Here is a 24,274-nt window from a genome sequence, read left to right on the forward strand (position 1 = left end):
TGCTGGGGGTCGCCGCTGGGGTCTGGGGTCGTTTGAGAATGATGTTGTGGCGCTGGAGTGGGGTCCAGGCGGTGGGGTCATTGGGTGCCGTGAATCAACCTTGTGAGGTGCGGACGACCCCTATCTTGAACTTGCCTTTTCTTGGACAATTGATTGAGGACTTGTGTGAGTTGGATGTTCACCTGTTGTGTTTCATGGTTTTATATTGTGGTGCTTCCTCTGGACTGCTTGGGTGCCCCGAAACGATGGTTGTTCCTCGATGGGTGGGCCCTCTTTTGGGTAGTGCGCGGGGTGCCCCTGGGGCGGCCTCCGGCTCATGAGATTAACTCCTTTAGCCACTCATGTCGCTTAAGTGCTTGAGTCTTAACGTTCAAGGGCTTAATAAGGCTGGCAATTCTCTCTGCTCTTGAGCGCTCTGAGAGTCATATATGTCTGCTGCAAGAAACGCATCTGCTGCCTTCGGACACTCATCGCATGCGCTCCAGGTGGTTCCCCCAACAATTCGGGTCCTCTGCTCCCACGAAGCATGCTGGGGTTGGGATTTTGATCTCAAGGGCCTTCCCTGGGGAGGTGATTGCTAAGGTACACGAGGTTAAGGGTAGGTTCCTGGCCATTAGACTCTGTGTAGTCATTTCACTTCACAATCGCTACTTTATATGCCCCTAATGAGCGTCAGGAAACATTTATGAGACAGGCGATTTCCCCCATGCTTGCTTCTCCAGATAGGGCACTTTTGGTAGGGGGGGGACTTCAATTTGGTCCTAGACAATGATATGGACCGCTCTGGACATCGTTTTGGGCAGACTGGGACTTTGACTCCAGCAGGCCGGCAATGGCTGGCAGATTGTGACTTGGAGGATGTCTGGAGGAGGGCGCACCCAACGCTGCGGGACTACTCATTCTATTCGGCGTCCTCTAAGACATATACGCGGATAGACTTTTTTTTGGCCTCCTCAGAGTTTGGCTCCCGAGTTAGGGAATGTACGATAGAACCTCGGGCCTTGGCAGATCATGCTCCGGTTACACTGGTGGTCTGGATGGTGGGCCTATGCGGGTTCCCAGTTGGAGTTTCAGGGAACAATACTGCAGTCTAAGTCAGTGGAGGCGGCGTTGAGGCAAGCAATTCTTGACTACCTTAGTTACAATGAGGACGGGCGGACTGGTTTGAGGGTGCTCTGGGAGGCGCTGAAGGCCGTTATCCGGGGGAGGTGATATCTCTCTCAGCTAAGGAGAATAAACCTAGGAGAGAGCTTAGAGAGGTTTTGGAGCGGAAAGTATCGGCCCTAGAGCATGCTCATAAACATACGGGTGCCCCCAGGTTGTGGAGGGAACTGGAAAAGACACGTCTTCAGCTGCGGAGGCTTGATTGGGATCGGGCGGAGTATGCAGTGGCTCGGCTTAAACATAAATACTACGCAGGGGGGGATCGATGTGGGAAACTTTTGGCACACAAGTTGAGGGCCCCGCGATCGGCCAATGCTATGAAGATGGTGCGCTCCCCCTCTCGGGGGGAGGCACGTACGGATCAGCAGATAGCGCCTGGCCCAGACAGTTTTACGACGCTCTTCTATAAGACATTTTGCATTGAGTTGGCCCCACTCTTAGTTCGGCTCTTTAACTCCTTTTTATTAACAGGGACCCTCACACCTAGCATGTTAGAAGCGACCATCACAGTCATCCATCAGACTGGGAATAACCCAGAGGACTGGGGCTCGTATCGGCCCATTTCGCTTTTAAATATTGATGCAAAGCTATTCACAGGTATTCTAGCGCAGCGTCTTAACCCTTTTATGCCGGGGCTTATCGACCCGGATCAGTCGGGCTTTATTCCCCATAGACAGTGTGGGGACAACACGAAGCGGCTCCTACATCTGGTAAACAAAACTAATAGATCCCGTAGGGAGACACTCCTCCTTTCCATAGACGTGGAGAAAGCATTCGACCGGGTGCACTGGCCCTACCTTTTACGGGTGCTGGAGCGCTTTGGTTTTGGCCCGGCGTTCTGGACCTGGATTCAGTGTATCTGTAGTGCTCCAAGGGTGGCAGTCCTTGTAAACGGGGCATCGTCCCTTCTTTTTCTGATAGGGAGGAGGACAAGGCAGGGGTATCCGCTCTCCCCACTACTGTTTGCACTTTATATGGAGCCCTTCGCTCAGCATTTCCGGGCTGATGTCCAGATATTTGGCGTTCGTTTCGGGGGAGACCATCATCTCATTAGTCTTTATGCCGATGACGTGATCCTCACATTGGCAGACCCTATGGTATCCTTGCCGGCACTTATGCAGGCCATTAACAAGTTTGGTCGGGTATCGGGGTTCAAAGTTAACAGGCAGAAATCCCAAGTCTTAAGCTTGTCAATTACACCCGAGCATGAACAAGCCCTGCGGGCTCGATACCCCTTTATATGGTCATCATCCCATGTGCCTTATTTGGGGATTGCCCTGGCCGCATCAGTGGCTAGAACCTGTAGCATGAACTATGCTTCCCTGTCTAGAAAGATATTGAATGATCTGCAGAAGTGGGGGAAGCATGGCCTCTCTTGGTTCAGGAGGGTTTCCGCGATCAAGATGACAGTTTTACCGTGCATACTTTATGTTTTTCAGACACTTCCCTTAACCCCCCAACGCGTACCATTGCAACACTTTAGTCAGCGATACTGAAATTCGTATGGGGGGAAAGCTGGCCCGGATGCAGCAGGGTGTGCTGTACCGTCCTAAAGATGTGGGTGGCCTGGCGGTCCCCTGTTTACTGAGGTATTTCCAGGCGGTTCAACTTTGCTTTTTATTGGAGTGGAATCGAACGCTCACAGAAAAGCATTGGTGTTTCATGGATCAGGCGGTAGCGGGGTCTCATATCTGGAGGGAGCCATGGCTCCGATGTATATATAGAGCGCCGGGACTTTACTCCTCGCCGGTTACGGGGGTGACGCTCAGGGTTTGGGATGCAGTGAAGGTTAAGAGGGGTTTGACGACCTTCCCCTCCCCTATGTCCCCGATTTGCAGGAATCCTGACTTCAGTCCGGGGTTGCAAGCGGAGTGTTTTAGGCGCTGGCACGAAGGGGGCTGCAAAAGGGTAGGCTGTCTATTCGATGAGAAGGGGATGATGGACTTTGATCAGATCAGGGAGGCCTATGGGCTTGCGGAAGCAGATAGGTTGATATACTATCAGGTGCGACATTGGGCTCTTCGACCAGAGATTAGGCCATTGGTATCCAGGCCATTGACCCCGTTTGAGAAATGGCTTATGGGAAAGAAAGATGACAAAAGGATAATTTCGGATTTGTACAGACTCCTCCAGGTGGAGAAGCACCCCACTAAAACCAAGGGACAGTGACGATGGGAGGCAGAGCTGGGGAGGGAGCTAACAGAGGAGGAGTGGGAGAGTGTTTTCTATAGATTGCAACACACAGCATACCATGTGTCGGGGTTTGAGGCGGCCTATAAGTTGGCTACGTACTGGTATTACACCCCGGCTAGGGTGCACGCATAGGACCCCGCCAAATCTGATCTCTGCTGGAGGGGTTGTGGCAGCACGGGCACACTTATTCACCTTTTATGGCACTGCCCCAAGTTACACAGGTATTGGAAAGGGGTTCTAGACGATTTGGATAGGGTGTTTCTGACAGAAATTCCTAGATTTCCGTCATATGTTATAGTGGGCTTACCCAACCCCCTCACTTTCCCTCTTCGCTCTCGGAGGGGATGACAGATGGCGCTGGCCCTTAATGCTGCAATACAGGTCATACTGGCTCTTTGGGGTACGAACAGGGTCCCGACTTACACCTCCTGGCTCTATAGGCTCTGGTTCATTTTGGCAATGGAGAAACTGTAATTAGTGGCAGCACAGGGGGTGGAGGAGATGGGGGACATCTGGAAGCCGTTCACACAGAGCCTTTCTGCGGAATTCAATAAGCTGACTTGCCCTGTTTATTTAAGGGTGTTGAGGATGCTGGAGGATGCCTGATGAGTGGGGTTGGACGGGTGTGGCAGGGGGGACTGCGCACCGAATGGTTCAAGAGGATCGGCAGAGAGAGGCGGGCAGAATGTGAGGCACTGCTCGGTTCAGCGAGGGGAAGCACAGTTTTGTTCTTGTTTTGTGTTGAATGTATCACAATTTCTTTCCGAGTCTGGCGTTCTTTGTACAGATTGGCAACTTTTTCAGTTGGAGTCGGGGCGAGGTCCACTAAGAATTGGGCTTTGAAACATAGAACTGTGTCTTATTATGTCAGTGAGATCTCTCTTTAATTGCTTTATTAATAGATAGGAGATTCTCCTGCATAATTGGTTTGCCGGCCGGCTTGGATGCAGGCATTGTGCTTTGTTCATGAATGTATATGTTATATACCAATAAACAGATTTGATCTATAAATATCATGCATCTAGCCTTATTGGGCTATTAAATTATAGTTCAACAATTGTCCCACAGGACTCATTTCTTAAGGAAGCCTCATATGTGTTATCCACATAACTTATAAATATCAAGCATAACTTTACAATGGAAATACTTGATAAGAAGGGCAGGACATTTGTTTTGTATGAATTTGATCAACAAATCTTGAATGAAACTAAGGAGAGCCCTGTTGCATCATGCCAGCAACATGGTGCAAATGCAATGCAACTTGAAATGGAGATTTATGAAGCCACACATGGTCACTTTGTATGGCCCTGAGTGACTTCATAAATCTGGAGTAAAGCAATAATGTGCAAATCACTGCATTGCCTTCCTCTGCCCTGGGAAGCACTCCATGGGTGTTGTGTTGGTGTTCCCATGCAACTCCCAGGGTTTTTGATGCATTCCCAGATGTACCAGAAATGGTAATTCTAGGAATACTCTAAAAATATATGCCATCTCAGGGGGTGCGTAACAAGGAGAAATATCTTTATTTCTCCTCTTCCTTCCTATTTCAATGTGTGCTGCATTCTCAGGCATATATAGAAAAGGGCTGCTTGGATGTGTGGATGAGATCCAGGGGCCTCACAGGCGCCCTCTTCCTACCCCAGCACATGGCAACCCTACGCTTGGCTAACAACAGAAGCAGACCCATCAGACGCCTGTGAGACCCCTGGATCTCATCCACACATCCAAGCAGCCCAACCCGGGGGGAAAGAGGCAACTCCAGATCAACCATTTCAGTAATCACTTGCCAAACTTCTACCCAGAAATCGTGGACTTCCGCACACTCCCATGCCAGATGCAAGAAACCAGCATCCGGTGCCCGACAACGAGCACAGCACGCATCCGAACTCAAGCCCATACAGTGGAGCCCCTTGGGTGTATAATACAGTCGGTGCAAAAACTTAAAGTGCAGCAGACGCAACCTATAATTCGGGGACAACGCTCTCATATGTGCACAGCATCCGCGCCACATTGCCTCAGTGATGGGCTCTCCCATATCTTTCTCCCAGGCAATCCTGAAGGACTCCCCAGAGCTACCTCTCTGCTTTTGCATACAATTATACAGCTTGGTAACCAGCTTGCCCGGGGACCGCGCACCGCAAAGCACCTCCAGAGCTCGAAACTCCGAGAGGGTTCCGACTGGACTAAGGAATCGGTCTTGTAACAAAGCACGGACCCGAAGAGTGTACAGGCGATGCAGCACCGTACCCTCGCAGCCGGCCAGAGCCTCAGCAACGTCAAGCAGACGACTGTCCACCAGCCAGTCTCCTAATTCAGTCAAGCCGGCATCCTGAAGAAAACCGCGCACCCCGCCATCACGGAACATCCGAGCATCAGCAATCGCCATGACGGGCAGTGAAGGAGCAAATGGAAGAGTAACCCCAGAACGCTGCATCAATGCCCCCCACGCTCTCATCGTACATGCCACTGTATCAATTCCCATGACTCGGGACTGCACCCGGCTTCCAAGTACACGCACTAAGCCATCCGGCCATACGGAGTCACTCTCAGGCGCCAAATGCGGCAAGTAGCGAATCGGATTCAGCCAATAATACGCGAAATGCACCTGTGCACAGTAGTAATAAAGCTCCAGATCCGGAGCAGCAAGCCCACCCAGTTCAAACAGCAGTGTCAGTCTCTCCCAGGAAATGCGCTGCTGACGTCCCGCCCACGCCAAACGAATTAGCGCGGAGCGCAGTCTTCGTAGGTAGCCCCTTGTGAGTGGAAGTGGAAGATTCACAAACAAATACAAGAACTTACGGAGCACCACCATCTTTGCAATGGCAATGCGCCCATTTAGCGAGAGTGGCAGAGACCGCCAGATCTCAACCTTTTCCTCCAACCACGACAGTGCAGCACCGTAATTAGCCTGTCGTAGTGTGTCAACATCACGGCTCAGCTGGATACCCAAATAACGCACCGGCCCCTCCGCCCAAACCAGAGGTTATCAAGAGCCAAATCGCATCTCACTGGGGGTCAGAGGCAGCACCATCGATTTCGACCAATTAATAGTGATACCAGAAAAGGTGCCAAAGCGCACAACTTCATCCAATAAAATATCTAGGTTCTGACCAGGGTTCCGCACGTATAGTGCAATGTCATCAGCATACAAAGATATCAGAACAGGTTGATGTCGAAACTGCAAGCCTCTATCATTATATTTCTGTCGCAACCCCGCCGCCAAAGGCTCCATAGCTGCCGCAAAAAGGAGGGGGGACAGCGGGCACCCCTGGCGCGTACCGCGCGCAACCGGGAATGGAGCCGACACACATCCATTAATACGCAACCTGGCAGTTGGGAGAGTATACAACAGTCGAATCCAATTCACGAAACGCACGCTGAGTCCCACCCGGCCCAAGAGTGCAAACATATAATCCCAGGACAAGGAATCAAAAGCCTTGGCGGCATCGAGAAATACCGCAGCTGCATTATCTCCAGCCCCCAAAGATCCCGCCAACACGAAAAAAGTGCGCAAGTTGTGACTCGTAGACCTTCCAGGAACAAATCCCGACTGGTCCGGTAGCACCAACCGAGAAAGAAGGGGCTGCAGGCGCGCCGCTATCATCTTTGTCAGGATTTTATTATCAATGTTAACATAGAGAGGGGACGGTACGAGTCACATCGAGTCGGGTCTTACCCAGGTTTCAGAACTGTTACTAACAAAGCCTCTCGGAGCGAGACCGGCAGTGACCCAGCCTCCAGGGACTCCATATACACCTCCAACAGGCATGGGGCGAGAATATCCACATATTCTTTATAAAACGCAGGGGTCAGGCCGTCCACACTTATCGCCAGGCAAACCACGGATCGCCGCTGCTACCTCCTCAACAGTGAACGGTTCATCTAAATACACCCTGTGTGCCTCTTCAAACAAGCGCAATATCCGCACAATATGTCTGTGCAGCCTCCTCACCTAGGCCCCCCGGGGCCGCATAAAGCCGCGTGAAATATTCAGTAAACACCTGCATGACACCATTCGATCCAGTCACCCTTCCGCCTCCATCATCAACAACCTCTGTAACATAATTATTGGCCCAGGGCCTGCGGAGCATGTCTGCGAGTGTTCGCCCCGCTCTCTCACCCTCCCCATACTGACGAGCCTGGGCAAGCCTCCCGGAAAAGCAGATCTCTCTCATAGAGGCTTCCTCATATAGGGACACCTCACGTCTAATCTCGGCAAGTACCTCTCTTGACCAACTAGTAGCCAATCGCCACTCCAATTCTGCAAGCCTTCCCTCGATATCAGCCATCTCCCGTCGCTACTAGTGAATTATAGTTAAGGTTAAATATGTCAATTAGGAGTATATCCAATTTCAAAATGTTTAAGGGGGTCAACGCACTTCCAATGGGGCCTAGTTAGAGTCCTGGTGCACAGAGTAAAAGAAACAAAAGACGCCAGCATCAGTCCCAAAAAAAATGGTGGTGATTATTTTAAAAAAGTCATATTCTTAAACACTGTAATACCTGAGTGAGGCACTGTTAACTATAAATGGTGCAAATAAGCACTAAGGCCCTTGTTCCAAGTCCGGCAGTCTTAGGACCGCCAGACTTGTGGTGGCAGTCGGACCGCCACCAATGCGGCAGTCCAACAGCCACATTATGACCGTGTCGAAAGCACCACAGTCTGACCACCAGCACTGCCACTTTTTCGATGGCCGACAGCCTGGCAGTGCCGACAGTCTTAATCCAGCAGGGCATTATGACTCCTGTGTCTGACAGCTTTTGCGTGGCGGTTCCATCGCCATGCAAAGGCTGGCGAAGACGGGGTGCTCTTGGCATGGGCAGTGCAGGGGCCCCCATGGGCAGCCCTGTCGCTCTTTTTATTGCCTGAATTACAGGCAGTGAAAAGCGCGACTGGTGCTGTCGCACCTGACGCACCGCAACATTGCCGCCGGTCAATGTTGTCGGTAGTTTCTCGCTTGGTCAGCTGGCAGAAACTCTGTTTCCACCTGCTGGCCTAGCAGGAAACTCGTAATAGGGCCAGCGGGAGGAAGACCGAACCTAACGAGTTTGGCCAGTGGCCTCTGCCGCCCGCCAAACTCGTAATGAGGCCCTAAGTGTTGTTTGAGATGAAAAAACATAAATACCAATGTGTTGCTTCGCACTACTTTGTGTGACTCTACGTCAGTGTTGAATGTAGCAAAACATTGATCAATATGGGCCTTCAGGTTTTTTATTCCATTCTTGCATAATTTAAGAGACATAATGCAACATTTTTTGTCTATAGACCAATAATTAAAAAGAACATTAAAGTAAAAAGAAGGTTTCACCCTGGGAGAAATACAGGTAGGAGGGCCCCAGGACAGTGACAAGGTAACAGGCCCCACTTATTTTGACTTGTGATGTATATGAGATGTATTTTATATATGTGCTTTTATGGTTTGTTTAAAACCAAATAAAGATGAACTGGACTGAACTGAACTCACTTGTGACCGAGTCCAGTGTCCTCAGATGGCTTCCATTACTTCCTGGTTGAGGTAATAGCAGCCAATCAGATCTCACTTTGACACCTGTTGGGATCCGCAGAGCCTCCTTATCCCTAGCTATGCAAATATTTTTTTCATTAGTTGCTCAAAAATTACTGAATTAATTTACACCAAAACACAAAAAGCTCTCCTTCTGGACCTAGATCTAAGTTTTTGCCAAATTTGCAGTTAATCCATTTAGCTGTTTAAGCTGTAGTTGTGTCTAAATTTCCTATGGGGAAATGAATAGGGAAATTGTATTTTGAAGACCCCCCTTTTTTCTTGGACCCTGCTTGACTTATCACCCCAAAACTTTTCATGGTCAAATGTGACAAAAAAGAGCACTTGTTTTGAAAGTTTAATAGAGATTCATTGAATGGTGCCAGAATTATTAGCAACACAAAAACTGTGTTTCCTTTGGAAACATGATGCTAACAATACCTGCCTAGTGGCACTACTAGGACATGTAAAACCAAAGTACACATATCTTACTTTAGAAATACAATGCACCCTGCCGTATGTGCATTTAGGACCTATAATTGCAGTAACTTAAAAACAATAAACTGGAAGGTTTAAGCCTAGCAAAAGGTTTATTTTTGCAGGTCAAAATGGCAGTTTAAAACTTCATTATATGCTGAAGTGGCAGCTCTGAGACATGTTTTACAGTGCTTCATTAATGGGTGACACAATGAGTGCTGCTGCCCATTAATAGCATTTGACTTACAGACTTGGACAAAGGTAATATCAATTACTAGGGGCTTACAAGTAAATGAAATGTGCCAATTAGCTTTGGTCCAATGTTAACATATTTGAAGAAGAGAGCACAAGCATTATACCACTCGTTATCACTGGTAAAGTACACAAAGTTCTAAAGCCAAAGAAAATGAATTCAGCAACCAGGAGGTGGACTACACCTAATTGGTATCTCTCTCTTTGACTAACACTGGGTTACCTTATTACATTTAATAAGTGACAACTTCAAATAGGGAGCAAAGAGAGATAAGCTGTTTACACTCAAATGAATTGTACTTTAAATTCCTCTTTAATGGTAAAGACAGATTTTGAGTTACAATTTTGAAATAGTACTTTAAGCAAGTTGGCACTCTTTTGTCCCAACCAACTCTGCCTGTATGCCAGTGTCCTGGGTCACATCACTGTGAATGGTTCTGCTTTAGGAGTTTGCGTATTACTTTGACAGTGACACGAAGGGGACTTCGGCATGAGCAGGTTGAGCCAGCCTGGAAGGGTGCTGGGGGCTGTACTCAGTCTAGCTTACACTTCAAAGGATTTTGCCTACAGCACTCACAAATAAACCTGACACCAAGTCTGCTCTGCTTTTTTTGAGGTGAGAGAGTATACCAAAGGTCAATTGGCTGGGATGCTACTCAAAGTGCTTGTCAGTGGTTAGACAAATTACAAGCATTTCCCCTATCAGCTTTTATTTGTTTTATGTACTGTCTTAAGTGGCAAGGGTATGCCCAGACATAGATCTTGTTCTCACTTTGCCACTGCAACCAAGCTGTAGCTTGCTGATGAGCTTTTATCAGGTTGAAACCACTCCTAGGTTGCTTGTGTTCTGGCTCAGTAAGGACCCGTTGCAGCACTGTGGGCTGGACTGCTCCCATGACGAGCAGGGTCAAGTTTTTGCATATGGATGGGTCGAAACAGAGGTAGCATGGTGAACAGAAGAACAATGGTTGTGATACTATCCCAAGGTATTGCCAGTGTTTAGACAAAGTGCAAGCATTCATCCCATCACTTTTTGTTTTTTTATTGCTTTTTGCCACCCCAGACAGTTTGAAAACTTGACCAAGGAAAGAGGAAGAACATTTGGGAGTAGACTTGAGAATCCCCAATACAAAGGCTAGCACCAGGTGTAAACTTCGGCCCTCCAAAGTCTCTCATCTTAGCACTTCCGGACCTATGGATGTTTCAAAAGAAGGACTGCCTTGCTGCTGTGCGAAGATGGAAGATTGGGCCTACTTGTCTTGATCCCAAGCTACCCGAAGTGACTCCAAGTGACTCCTCAATTGTGAGCTACAGGAACACAACAAGCTTCAGAGGCCTCCCTGCAACGGCCCAGCTTGCCACCTGCAATTGGACCTGCCTGAGCCCTGCTGGAGTGAGTCCTGAGCCCCAGTTGGTATCCCTCAGGTCCCGGACCCTAGGCTGGGATCAGTGGAAACTCTTCCAAGACAAAAAGGTGAAAATGCTGAAATTTGGGCTCCTTACGACCACCAAAGGCACAGTTTACCCTAAAATACTGCCACCCGTGACTTTTGCCCACATGAAGCTTCAATGAGATCCACTTTTCATGGCGACAATGACCGTATGCAATGGCTAACAAGTCAAGACTTTCACTTCACACTACAGCAACGACACCCTGAGACAACTGCCAATTGAGAAACTCCAGCAATGACCTAATCTTCGTGCTACAGCAACAACTGTGACCTAATCTTTGTGCCAAAAGCCTTCTATTCTCACACTCCTCCAACATGAACGGAACCCTTCGCACTGACGTTGAGAAGTTAACTATTTATTGGGATTAATCTGGTCCCTGTATCCAACCTGTGCTCCATCTCAGTTGTCCTGAACTTGTGTCTTTCCCCCTATCTATCGTGACTAGATGACTGCGAGTGGCTCTTTGTGCTTTTAGGCACAATTTTCACTTACAACTTTAATATAAAAATGTAAAATTTTATATCTCCACTTCTACTGATTTAATTAATGTCATTCTCATATCATTTTAGTTATTAAAATTCACTATATTGTTCTAAACTGATTTGGGAATTTTCTTGTGTTGTATTTTTAACACAAGCCTGACTGCTTTTTGCCACACAAGCATGACTGTTTTGTGCCAAACTACCAGGGGGATTAAACACAGGTTAATTTAGTCCCTTTTGTAGCTCATCCTAATGAGGACCGTGGATGTTGTCTGAGTGGAGCATTCACCCCTCCCAACTAATAACCAAATTTCCTACAGCAGACTTTCTGTAATTTTCAATTTCCCAATCTGTACTTTCTAAGCAAATTCCCAGCCATGTTAAACAACTCAGTTCTGTAATTGTCTGGTGCCGTTTTGGCGGAGGTATCTCTGTCTCACAAGTTCCAAAATTCGCCCAGTGCTAGTGCCAAAAAGCAACATGCCATTTCTCTGTTGTGGTGCTTCTCTGGGCTGTACTACAGCAGCAGTATCTTCAACGATTGTACAGCAGTCATAAATCCTATATAGAGAAGATCTTAATTTAGCGTCAATACGTATTCTGTGAGCAAAATCTCACAGATAGGGCATCAGAGACATTGGTTGAGCCAACCGAGGAGGAGGCACATTTATTTGCTTCCATTATGTCCCTTTGTGTTATAAAAAGCCATATTTCAAAGATAACAAGTATATTTATCTTGAATATGTTTTCAACTATGTATTGATTTCTAACTGTCTTCTTCTAATTAATAGTAAAAACTAAACTGTGTTTGAAAATGCAGCTCGTTTTACAAGAACTTTTTCACTTTCTGATTTTGAACTCTGTGGAAACTCCATTTATGTTGTTAAATAAGTGCAACAGTACAAGGACGTCGACTGGAGCATCCCGGGCCCTCATCTGCCTCATAAAATATATGGAAACATCCTTACCTGTTGGGAATACAAATGCTGATGAAGTGTCTGGCCGTGTACTTCTCGCATGCCCTTTGACTGCAGGGGCAATGTTTCTACTTCCTGAATTGCTTCAATGGTGACTTGCTGCGGAAGGACTTCGAAGAGGGATGTGACATACATGAGGATGGACTTCTTATCTGGGTATGAAGTAGCAACGTCTAAAAAAAAAATGTCATGTGTTGTTTTATTTTATGCAAGAGCCAGCCAGCAAACGTGAAAAAATCAGAAAACGTGCTTGTATTTTTTGGTTTTACACTTGTTGCGACTTGATAGAAATAAAAACATTTTACTCGCTTTACAATCCTCTTAGGGCCATATTTATACTCCGTTTGCGCCGAAATTGCGTCGTTTTTTTTGACGCAATTTCGACGCAAAACTAACGCCAACTAACGCCATATTTATACTATGGCGTTAGAGGCGAATAGCGCCAAAGTTCCCGGAATGTGCGTCATTTTTTAGCGTGAACCCCTTCCTTGCGTTAATGATATGCAAGGGAGGCGTTCCCGTCTAAAAAATGACTCCCAGGCCTTTACGTGGTATTTATACTCCCGGGCAAAAGAGATGCCCGGGAGTTGGCGTGGCTAAAAACGGCGCATTTGCGCCACTTTTTAACGCCTGCTCAGGGCAGGCGTTAAGGGGCCTGTGGGCTCAAAATGAGCCCACAGGTGCCCTCCCATGCCCCCAGGGACCCCCCCTGCCACCCTTGCCCACCCCAGGAGGACCCCCAAGGATGGAGGGACCCACCCCAGGGACATTCAGGTAAGTTCAGGTAAGTATAATTTTTTATTTTTTATATTTTTTTTTGGTGGCATAGGGGGGCCTTATTTGTGCCCCCCTACATGCCACTATGCCCAATGACCATGCCCAGGGGACAGAAGTCCCCTGGGCATGGCCATTGGGCAAGGGGGCATGACTCCTATCTTTACAATGATAGGAGTCATGTTGATGGGGGATGGGCGTCGTTAAAAAATGGCGCAAGTCGGGTTAAGACGATTTTTTCGACGTAACCTGACTTGCCCCATTTTAAGACGCCCATGCGCCATTTTCCCCCTACGCCGGCGCTGTCTGGTCTACGTGGTTTTTTCCCACGCAAACCAGGCAGCGCCGGTCTGATTGCGCCGTCTAACGCCATTCCATAAATACGGCGCCCGCTTGGCGCTTCAGAATGGCGTTAGACGGCGCAAAACTTTTTGACGCTAAACTGCGTTAGCGCAGTTTAGCGTCAAAAAGTATAAATATGGGCCTTAGTACCCAGCGTGTCTTTATTAAGTCAAAATATATGTACATTGAAAATGTACAGACCAATAGCATGCCAGTGCTTAGCATGATTAATCTGTATCACTGTTCATACTCGGGCTGCCGTTCAATATAAATGTAAAGTAGGTCACCGCATACGGGGACATACTGTGTGTCGCATTCATTATTGTTCTTTTTATTGTGGCAATGTGAGCAAATTACACTAGCGCCCGAAACCGCATATTTCATTCTGATTTACACATTATTAGAGAAATCATTGTTTCTACAGTTTCTGTTGTATTCTCTCAGAGCATCTCACGATTGGATGGAGGAAAAATCGTATGGTGGAAAATATATCCAAACTGGATAGCAATGGCCCAATAATCAAGCCTAATAATTTAATATTTTGTTTTATGGGAAGGGCCTGTTTCAATGTATATTGATTTCTAACTAAATATTCACGCAAATGAACATTTTGTGAACAATGCATATGTTTTATGACTTTACTTAAATGTTATTTTAAAAATTAGGACCAAGGTGAGAAACAGTATCGTACATGTTTTAATGTGATGCACTTTAATGTACGCCATGTATTCATTCTCAAAAGTAACATATGCCTAATGTCCTAGTTGTATTTGTGTTCATCGTATGCAGAGTACACTCTGCACATTATACACTTAAGTCCATACGTACAAAAGCTTTTTTGTACAAAATGTATCTGTGGCATTGCAAATTGAGATTTCTACCCCCTAGAAATCGCATTTTGTGATTACCAAAATATGAAAACGCAAATAGGGATTTCCAAACTCCATTTACATTGCATTTCCTCAATGCAAAATGGGTATTTAGGAAATGCTCTTACCATCCATTGGGAACCATGTACAAATTGAAAAAAACCCACCCAAAATGCACTGTTTGCAGTGCCATACAACGTGCACTTGTCCCATGGGCTTAGGAGTGCTTTACATGAGCACCCCGTTTTGTTCACTTAGATTTAAGGGGGGCCTTAGGCCCATTGGTAGGGATGGTTTGGGCATTTACATATTTATGATTTCCTTATAGCGACTGCCACTCCATAGGAATCACAATTAAGAAATTCCAATTTTAGTTCATTCCAATTACATTTCCTATATAGCCATTTCTTAGTGTTCGCTATTTTGAAATGCAAATTGGAAGCTTTAAACATATGAGCCATAGTACTGGGCTCTGTGGAAACTCATTTCTTATCACTGTACTAATTTGTTTTATACAAATGTTGTAACATTTTACCGCACACACACACCCACACGTATATATATATACACTTATGTATATATATATATATATATATATATATACAGACCAAGAATAGTAAGTGCTAAAACCCCCAGAAGAGCAGACAAGGATGAAAATATCTTGAGCTGCGCCACAGGGACCTACCCATTTTGACTTTGTATTGCAGGACCATAGAAGGAAGGATAATGTGGTGAAAGAGTTGAAAGCTGCAAAGAAATGGCCAGACAGCTGGTGATTTCTAAGCAGCTCTCACCAAGAGTATTCTGATGATGTTGAGGAATGCAAGAAGGAATCAATCCGGCAAAATCTTCCAAAACATTTGCAAGTTAGAATTATGTCTCCACTAGAAAAGTATATTAAGCCATGAAAAAGTGAATGTCCGCTAAGCGTGTCGGCCGTGAATATTTTTTTACTGTGGAGATCTTTTATTATTATAGGTTGCAGAAGACTGATTGTGCATTGTATTTCTTTTGTCTTAAAGAACAGATTGACAAAGTCAGGCAAAGTCTTGGTTTACCCTTACCTGTATGTGTATATATATATATATATATATATATATATATATATATATATATATATATTGTTAGAAATGGGGTCTCTGGTTGACAGTCAGGTTACCCCCTGTTCAAGCAAGGACCCTCACTCTAGTTAGGATAAAAGAGAATCACCCTCAGCTAACCCCTGCTTACCCCCTTGGTAGCTTGGCAGAGCAGTAGGCTTAACCTCAGAGTGCTGGGCGTAAAGTATTTGTACCAACACACACAGTAACTTAATGAAAACACTACAAAATGACACAACACCAGTTTAGAAAAATAGGAAATATTTATCTAGACAAAACAAGACCAAAACGACAAAAATCCAACATACACAAGTCAAGTTATGATTTTTTTAAAGGTTTAAAAATAAAAAGAGTCTTTAGGTAGTTGTAACAACACACTAGCGCTGCTAGCGTGTAAATGTACCTGGTTTGCGTCAAAAATAACCCCGCACGGGCGGTGTGCGTCGAAAATAACCCTGCACGGTTATATGCGTCGAAAACAACTCGGCACGGCGATGCGCGTCGAAAAAGCCAGCCACGCGACGGTCCGAAAGTCCCGCGGCGCAGGGTGCGATCTCTCAGCCTTCGTCAGCGATGCTGCGCGTCGTTTCTCCTGCTCCGGGCGTCGATTCTCCGGTCGCGTTTCCTGCGGCGTCGTTTCTCAGCTGCGGAGCCGGCGTCGCGTCGTTTTCTCAGCCGCGATCGGATTCGCGTCGATCTTTTCTCCGCACGGCGCTCGGTGCGTGTATTTTTTTGTCCTTAGGCTGCCAGCCTCTCCTTTCAGGGTCCCAGGAACTGGAAGGGCACCACAGAGCAGAGTAGGGGTCTCTCCAGAGACTCCAGGTGCTGGTAGGAAGAAGTCTTTGCTATCCCTGAGACTTCAACAACAGGAGGCAAGCTCTACATCAAGCCCTTGGAGATTTCTTCTTCAAGATGGAAGGCACACAAAGTCCAGTCTTTGCCCTCTTACTCTGGCAGAAGCAGCACTGCAGGAAAGCTCCACAAAGCACAGTCACAGGCAGGGCAGCACGTTTTCCTCAGCTATCAGCTCTTCTCCAGGCAGAGGTTCCTCTTGGTTCCAGAAGTGTTTCTAAAGTTTGTAAGTTTGGGTGCCCTTCTTATACCCATTTTAGTCTTTGAAGTCACCTTCCTTCAAAGGGGACTCACACCTTCTTGTGAAATCCTGCCTTGCCCAGGCAAGGCCTCAGACACACACCAGGGGGTTGGAGACAGCATTGTCAGAGGCCGGCACAGTCCTTTCAGATGAGAGTGACCACTCCACCCCTCCCTCCTAGCAGAGATGGCTAATCAGGAAATGCAGATTACACCCCAGCTCCCTTTGTGTCACTGTCTGGTGTGAGGTGAAAAACAACCCAACTGTCAAACTGACCCAGACAGGGAATCCACAAACAAGGCAGAGTCACAGAATGGTTTAAGCAAGAAAATGCTCACTTTCTAAAAGTGGCATTTCCAAACTCACAATCTTAAAATCAACTTTACTAAAAGATGTATTTTTAAATTGTGAGTTCAGGGATCCCAAACTCCACATGTCCATCTACTCTCTAGGGGAATCTACACTTTAATCATATTTAAAGGTAGCCCCCATATTATCCTATGAGAGAGACAGACCTTGCAACAGTGAAAACGAAATTGGCAGTATTTCACTGTTAGGACATATAAACCACATTACTATATGTCCTACCTTATCCATACACTGCACCCTGCCCTTGGGGCTACCTAGGGCCTACCTTAGGGGTGCCTTACATGTAAGGAAGGGGAAGGTTTAGGCCTGGCAAGTGGGTACACTTGCCAAGTCGAATTTACAGTGTAAAAATACACATACAGACACTGCAGTGGCAGGTCTGAGACATGATTACAGAGCTACTTATGTGGGTGGCACAACCAGTGCTGCAGGCCCACTAGTAGCATTTGATTTACAGGCCCTGGCACCTCTAGTGCACCTTACTAGGGACTTACTAGTAAATCAAATATGCCAATCATGGATAAACCACTTACACATAATTTAAACAGGAGAGCATATGCACTTTAGCACTGGTTAGCAGTGGTAAAGTGCTCAGAGTTGAAAAGCCAACAGCAACATGTCAGAAAAAATTAGGAGGCAGGAGGCGAAAAAAGACTGGGGATGACCCTGCATAAGCAAAAGTCCAACACGACCCCCTACCAGCCTAAAGCCAGGGGAGAACAATCAATACCTTGATGTACTTCCCTGATTGGGGCGATAGAACAGGGACCCAGGCCCACAACAGCAGGGGCATGTTCCAGTTCTACGCCTTCCTGACTCCAGTTGGATCCCTCTGTCCATACTCTCAGGGCCCACTAAGCTAACCCATGGGGAACCCTTCTCCACATCTACAGACACCATCTGTGCAACACCTAACTTTACTTTGCTCACAGATGTATTGCAATGGGCAGATAGTACCACCAGGGCCAACACAGTGGTGTTGCCCACTCCACCCCCGGGGTGTGACTCTCGTCCTCCCCCCCCCAGGGGCAACTCTGTCCACCAGGACAGCAAGCCACAGTGGCCCCAGACAACTGTCAGGGATGAAAGCCCGACCTCAGGCCTCTCTAACCACTGTGACTGTGGAGAGTGGGGGGTGGTAGCCCCAGGTGCCTGGCACCCTTTGACCACTCTCTCTTCCACCAGGTCAGGGATGTTAACCTGACCCTGGTCCTCTCCTCTGGGGCTCTGTACCCTTCCTGCAGAAGCGGCACCCCCAGAGTCAAAAACTGTCAGGGTGCTTGTAGAAGCAGTCCTGCACAATTCTTCCATCAGTGCAGGGATGTTAACCTGCAACTGATCCTCCAACCTGGGGTCTGTACCTTCAGGTTGGACCAGGGCCAGGGGTGAGGCTTCCCTCCCCCTGCCCTCTCTTCTGGGGTCCTGAACCACCCAACTAGGAGTGGCCCCCCCAGAAGACAACATGGTAGGGGCACTGTTAGCAGTAGCCCCTTCCTCCAGGTCAGGGGGGACACCCTTAACCTGGCCTCCCAATCCAGGGTCTGTACCCACAGACTGGATCACTGCCTGGCAAACCAGGGCTTCCTGGGGGGCATACCTACCCCCCACCAGGTCAGAGTTTACCCTCTGAACCTGGTCATCCAACCCAGGGTCACCACCCTGCGGTTGAACCACTGCCTGGCACACCAGGACTTCCTTGGGAGCACACTTACCCCCCATCAGGTCAGAGTTTACCCCCTGAACCTGATCATTCAACCCAGAGTCACCACCCTGCGGTTGAACCATTGCCTGGCACACCAGGACTTCCAGGGGGGCACACTTACCCCCCTCAAGGGACACACTGTCCCGAAGGGCCACACAAGAGTCTGGCTGGCGCAGGTCTCCTGACCTCTGCCCATCTGACAGAGTCTGGATTCCCCCCAGCCCAGAAATGGTCTCACCAAGGTCATTCATGGGGGGCTCTGCTCTCAGAGCTGACCCCTGACCCTCCAGGTTCTCCACTGGGGTCCGCAACCCCCTCTCAACCCTCTGTCTGGACTTCTGCACCCCCTTACTAGGAGTGGTACTGCCAGACACCAGAACTGGTGGGATGCTGGCTACAGCCGCCCCCCCAAGTCCTCCTGACACTGTGGGGTCTCCCTCAACAGATGGCCCTATGGTACAGGCTAGGCTCCCCTCCTGGTGTTCCCACAGGGAACCCTCCTGGACCTGGGACCGGATCTCGGGCACCTTGGGCCTCAACCCATCCCCATTCCCTCTCCTCTGAGACTGGACATGGGGTCCCTCACCCATCCCACTACACTGGGACCTACCTGGGACACTACAATCCTTCCCTACCTCACCTGGTTGGGAACTACCTAGACCACTCCTCTCAGGAGCACCCCCAAATGCCTCTTCAGGCTCTCTGGTACTCACCCAGAAGTCTGCCTCCATTGTAAGCTCCCTGGGGTCAGAGAACTCACACTCCACCTGGTGTTGGCATAGCTCTGGAAAATAAGGACTAGACATATGCTCTCCAGCAATTACATCACTCAGCCCCTCACATGAATTAACCAAAGTACCCTTCACCCAATCATCCAGTGACTCTGCTTTGACAAAGCACCCCACATCACCCTCCTGAGACTGGTGAGACAGTACCTGACTGTCCCTGACACTCAACCCACACTCTTCTGGGATGTTTTCACACTCCATAACCAAGACTTCTACCTGGGGGGAACCCCTCTCCCTGTCACTCTCACCTAGAGTCAGTAGAGTGTCCCTCCCACCAGTAGGAATATGACTCCCCATGCCAGTTCCCCAATCCACCTCAGGGACCCTGTGCATCACTGGAGCTACCTCATACCCCTGAACCTCCTGGCGTGTGTTAACTCCCTCCTTCAAGTAGGGCACCACATCTCTGGGCATGTGCACTTCTTCAGCATCACTGGATATACAATTGTTGCTGCCACCATTCCAGCTGGACTCAGCCCTCATGACTTCCAGCTCTTTCAATTTAAGCTCGTAAGCATAAATCATTTTTTTAATCTCTAAGTTCCTCCTCCTTTCTTCCAACTCCCAATCGAGCTTTTTCAGCTCCCATTGGTACTCCCTCTCTGCCTGTCTGTCCTGTAACTCTTCAGGAGTCAGACCCTTGGGTGACACCCTGCCATCCCTCCTGGGGACCCTCCCCCCAGGCGTAACAGGTTCCTCCACTACACCACTGTGTATCCTCTGCACTTCCCCACCCATATTCTCCTCCTCTGTGTGCCCTCCAGCCTTCTTGATTGTCACCCAAGCCCTCTGTGCCTGTTGCAGCTCCCCCTCCCTGGTGGAGCTCTCAGTGGGACAGTCAAGATCTTTAAGGAACTGTTTCAATTGAGCAACTGAGTACTCCTTCAGTTTCTCCATTTCAAACACAGCTCCAGCTGTTGCATCTCCAGATTGAGACATGATGGTCACAAGTGCAAAGTTCCAAAAGGCAGAAAAAAATAATTTCCCAATGAAGTAAAAAGAATCAGTCAAGGGATCAGCAAAATCATGGAAGTAGAATAAAAAGAGTCCTTAAGAGAAAAATCAAAAGATCACCAAACAAGTAGTATGTGGTCACGTAGTGGTCTGAGATCAAAACAGTAGTGTACACTTAATTACTGTATGTCAAGTACAAATACAAGTCCAATCCCGACCGCTGGTCACCAATGTTAGAAATGGGGTCTCTGGTTGACAGTCAGGTTACCCCCTGTTCAAGCAAGGACCCTCACTCTAGTTAGGATAAAAGAGAATCACCCTCAGCTAACCCCTGCTTACCCCCTTGGTAGCTTGGCAGAGCAGTAGGCTTAACCTCAGAGTGCTGGGCGTAAAGTATTTGTACCAACACACACAGTAACTTAATGAAAACACTACAAAATGACACAACACCAGTTTAGAAAAATAGGAAATATTTATCTAGACAAAACAAGACCAAAACGACAAAAATCCAACATACACAAGTCAAGTTATGATTTTTTTAAAGGTTTAAAAATAAAAAGAGTCTTTAGGTAGTTGTAACAACACACTAGCGCTGCTAGCGTGTAAATGTACCTGGTTTGCGTCAAAAATAACCCCGCACGGGCGGTGTGCGTCGAAAATAACCCTGCACGGTTATATGCGTCGAAAACAACTCGGCACGGCGATGCGCGTCGAAAAAGCCAGCCACGCGACGGTCCGAAAGTCCCGCGGCGCAGGGTGCGATCTCTCAGCCTTCGTCAGCGATGCTGCGCGTCGTTTCTCCTGCTCCGGGCGTCGATTCTCCGGTCGCGTTTCCTGCGGCGTCGTTTCTCAGCTGCGGAGCCGGCGTCGCGTCGTTTTCTCAGCCGCAATCGGATTCGCGTCGATCTTTTCTCCGCACGGCGCTCGGTGCGTGTATTTTTTTGTCCTTAGGCTGCCAGCCTCTCCTTTCAGGGTCCCAGGAACTGGAAGGGCACCACAGAGCAGAGTAGGGGTCTCTCCAGAGACTCCAGGTGCTGGTAGGAAGAAGTCTTTGCTATCCCTGAGACTTCAACAACAGGAGGCAAGCTCTACATCAAGCCCTTGGAGATTTCTTCTTCAAGATGGAAGGCACACAAAGTCCAGTCTTTGCCCTCTTACTCTGGCAGAAGCAGCACTGCAGGAAAGCTCCACAAAGCACAGTCACAGGCAGGGCAGCACGTTTTCCTCAGCTATCAGCTCTTCTCCAGGCAGAGGTTCCTCTTGGTTCCAGAAGTGTTTCTAAAGTTTGTAAGTTTGGGTGCCCTTCTTATACCCATTTTAGTCTTTGAAGTCACCTTCCTTCAAAGGGGACTCACACCTTCTTGTGAAATCCTGCCTTGCCCAGGCAAGGCCTCAGACACACACCAGGGGGTTGGAGACAGCATTGTCAGAGGCCGGCACAGTCCTTTCAGATGAGAGTGACCACTCCACCCCTCCCTCCTAGCAGAGATGGCTAATCAGGAAATGCAGATTACACCCCAGCTCCCTTTGTGTCACTGTCTGGTGTGAGGTGAAAAACAACCCAACTGTCAAACTGACCCAGACAGGGAATCCACAAACAAGGCAGAGTCACAGAATGGTTTAAGCAAGAAAATGCTCACTTTCTAAAAGTGGCATTTCCAAACTCACAATCTTAAAATCAACTTTACTAAAAGATGTATTTTTAAATTGTGAGTTCAGGGATCCCAAACTCCACATGTCCATCTACTCTCTAGGGGAATCTACACTTTAATCATATTTAAAGGTAGCCCCCATATTATCCTATGAGAGAGACAGACCTTGCAACAGTGAAAACGAAATTGGCAGTATTTCACTGTTAGGACATATAAACCACATTACTATATGTCCTACCTTATCCATACACTGCACCCTGCCCTTGGGGCTACCTAGGGCCTACCTTAGGGGTGCCTTACATGTAAGGAAGGGGAAGGTTTAGGCCTGGCAAGTGGGTACACTTGCCAAGTCGAATTTACAGTGTAAAAATACACATACAGACACTGCAGTGGCAGGTCTGAGACATGATTACAGAGCTACTTATGTGGGTGGCACAACCAGTGCTGCAGGCCCACTAGTAGCATTTGATTTACAGGCCCTGGCACCTCTAGTGCACCTTACTAGGGACTTACTAGTAAATCAAATATGCCAATCATGGATAAACCACTTACACATAATTTAAACAGGAGAGCATATGCACTTTAGCACTGGTTAGCAGTGGTAAAGTGCTCAGAGTTGAAAAGCCAACAGCAACATGTCAGAAAAAATTAGGAGGCAGGAGGCGAAAAAAGACTGGGGATGACCCTGCATAAGCAAAAGTCCAACATATATATATATATATATATATATAATCTTAATCTTATATTGACGAGTGTGCAAAACTTTGCAGTCCTGCTGTCCCTGTTTCATTTTGGGAGGACTGAAAGCTTGGTCAAGTGGGTGCAAAGAAAAAAGGAGGGTCCCAAAATGGGTTTCAAATCCACTGCATTTTCCATAGACTGTTGTATTACGCATAGCACAAAAAATGACAGCTGGCTTTTTATGAAATTTGACAGTATTACATATTAAGGGGGTAGGTGATTCTGTGGGGAAACTACAGGTAAGTACAGTAAGTAAATGTGAAGTTAAGAGGTTTTTTTAACTTAGTGATATCTTCTAGCACAATACTACTGAAAGTAGACTCAATATGTAAGTTTCAGTTTTAATACATGATCAACTGAAATATCCATTTGTGGGCACATCCTAATGGAAACCTATAAACAAATACATAAAGAACAAAATACATCTTAACCGTCATAGGTTTTCTTTGCATGCTCAACTGTACCCAACAAGCCAAATAAAGACCATCTTCCTCATGTACTCCTGTGCAACGATATGGAAAATTTACCCAGCAATGAGCTACACAAACTACTATATGGAGGGCATTTGTAATTGGCCATTAGAAAACAAAAATAACAATCTCAATTTTTATAACAATAACAATGATTGTCTTTCATTCACTTTAGTCTTCATATGTAGCACATTCCTGAAAAAAGTAGGAAGGAAGCCAACAGAATAAACTACACTGCTTACATAAAGTTTTAGATTTACTACATGAACAACTGAAAGGCCCATTCATGGTCACATGCTACTGGACACCTATAAACAAATAAAAAAAAAATACAATACATCTTAATCTACAAAGGTTTTCTTTGCATGCTCTCCGGCTCACGAAGAACACTGTGCCTAACAACCCAAACACTGCACTCTTGTGCAAAAAAATGGAAAAGTGACCTAGCAGTGAGCTACACAAACTACTATAAGGAGATCATGATAATTGGCCATTTGGAAAAAAATGATAATCTTTATTTTTATAACAACAGTGATTGACTTTCAATGACCTTGGGCTTCATACGTAGCACAATCATACTAAATGTAGGAAGAAAGCCCCAAAAAACTAGGCTGTATATGTAAAGTTTCAGAATTACTACAGGAAAAATTAAAAGACATTTATGGTCACATGATTATGTAAACAAAAAAACAAATTCATAACAAATACAATAGATAAAAAGAAAGAAATCACTTTAAATATGATTGCCACCCTGTAGTTACAGTTAGTATTCCCAAAGAAAGGAATTCCTTGGATATTACCTCACTCAAACTTTCCACCAGGTTGACGAAACACCACAAAACTTTTCAGACCTGTAGCATTTTTTACATTTTGAGATTATGTACATTTTTGGGTGAATTGTAAAGAAGGTTCAAAGATA

General features: G+C 46.9%; 1 protein-coding gene across 4 annotated transcripts in view; it reads right to left on the minus strand.

The window, feature by feature from the left end:
* DMD (dystrophin) overlaps positions 1 to 24,274 on the minus strand; it is a 6,960,831-nt gene that overhangs the window by 5,649,961 nt on the left and 1,286,596 nt on the right. For all 4 annotated transcript variants that reach the window (XM_069204753.1, XM_069204754.1, XM_069204752.1 and 1 more), the window contains exon 8: positions 12,493 to 12,674. In XM_069204753.1, coding sequence (XP_069060854.1) covers positions 12,493 to 12,674 — 182 coding nt within the window. The remainder of the gene's footprint in view (positions 1 to 12,492; positions 12,675 to 24,274) is intronic.

The sequence above is a fragment of the Pleurodeles waltl genome, chromosome 8 (genome assembly GCF_031143425.1).
Source record: "Pleurodeles waltl isolate 20211129_DDA chromosome 8, aPleWal1.hap1.20221129, whole genome shotgun sequence".
Lineage (NCBI taxonomy): Eukaryota > Metazoa > Chordata > Amphibia > Caudata > Salamandridae > Pleurodeles > Pleurodeles waltl.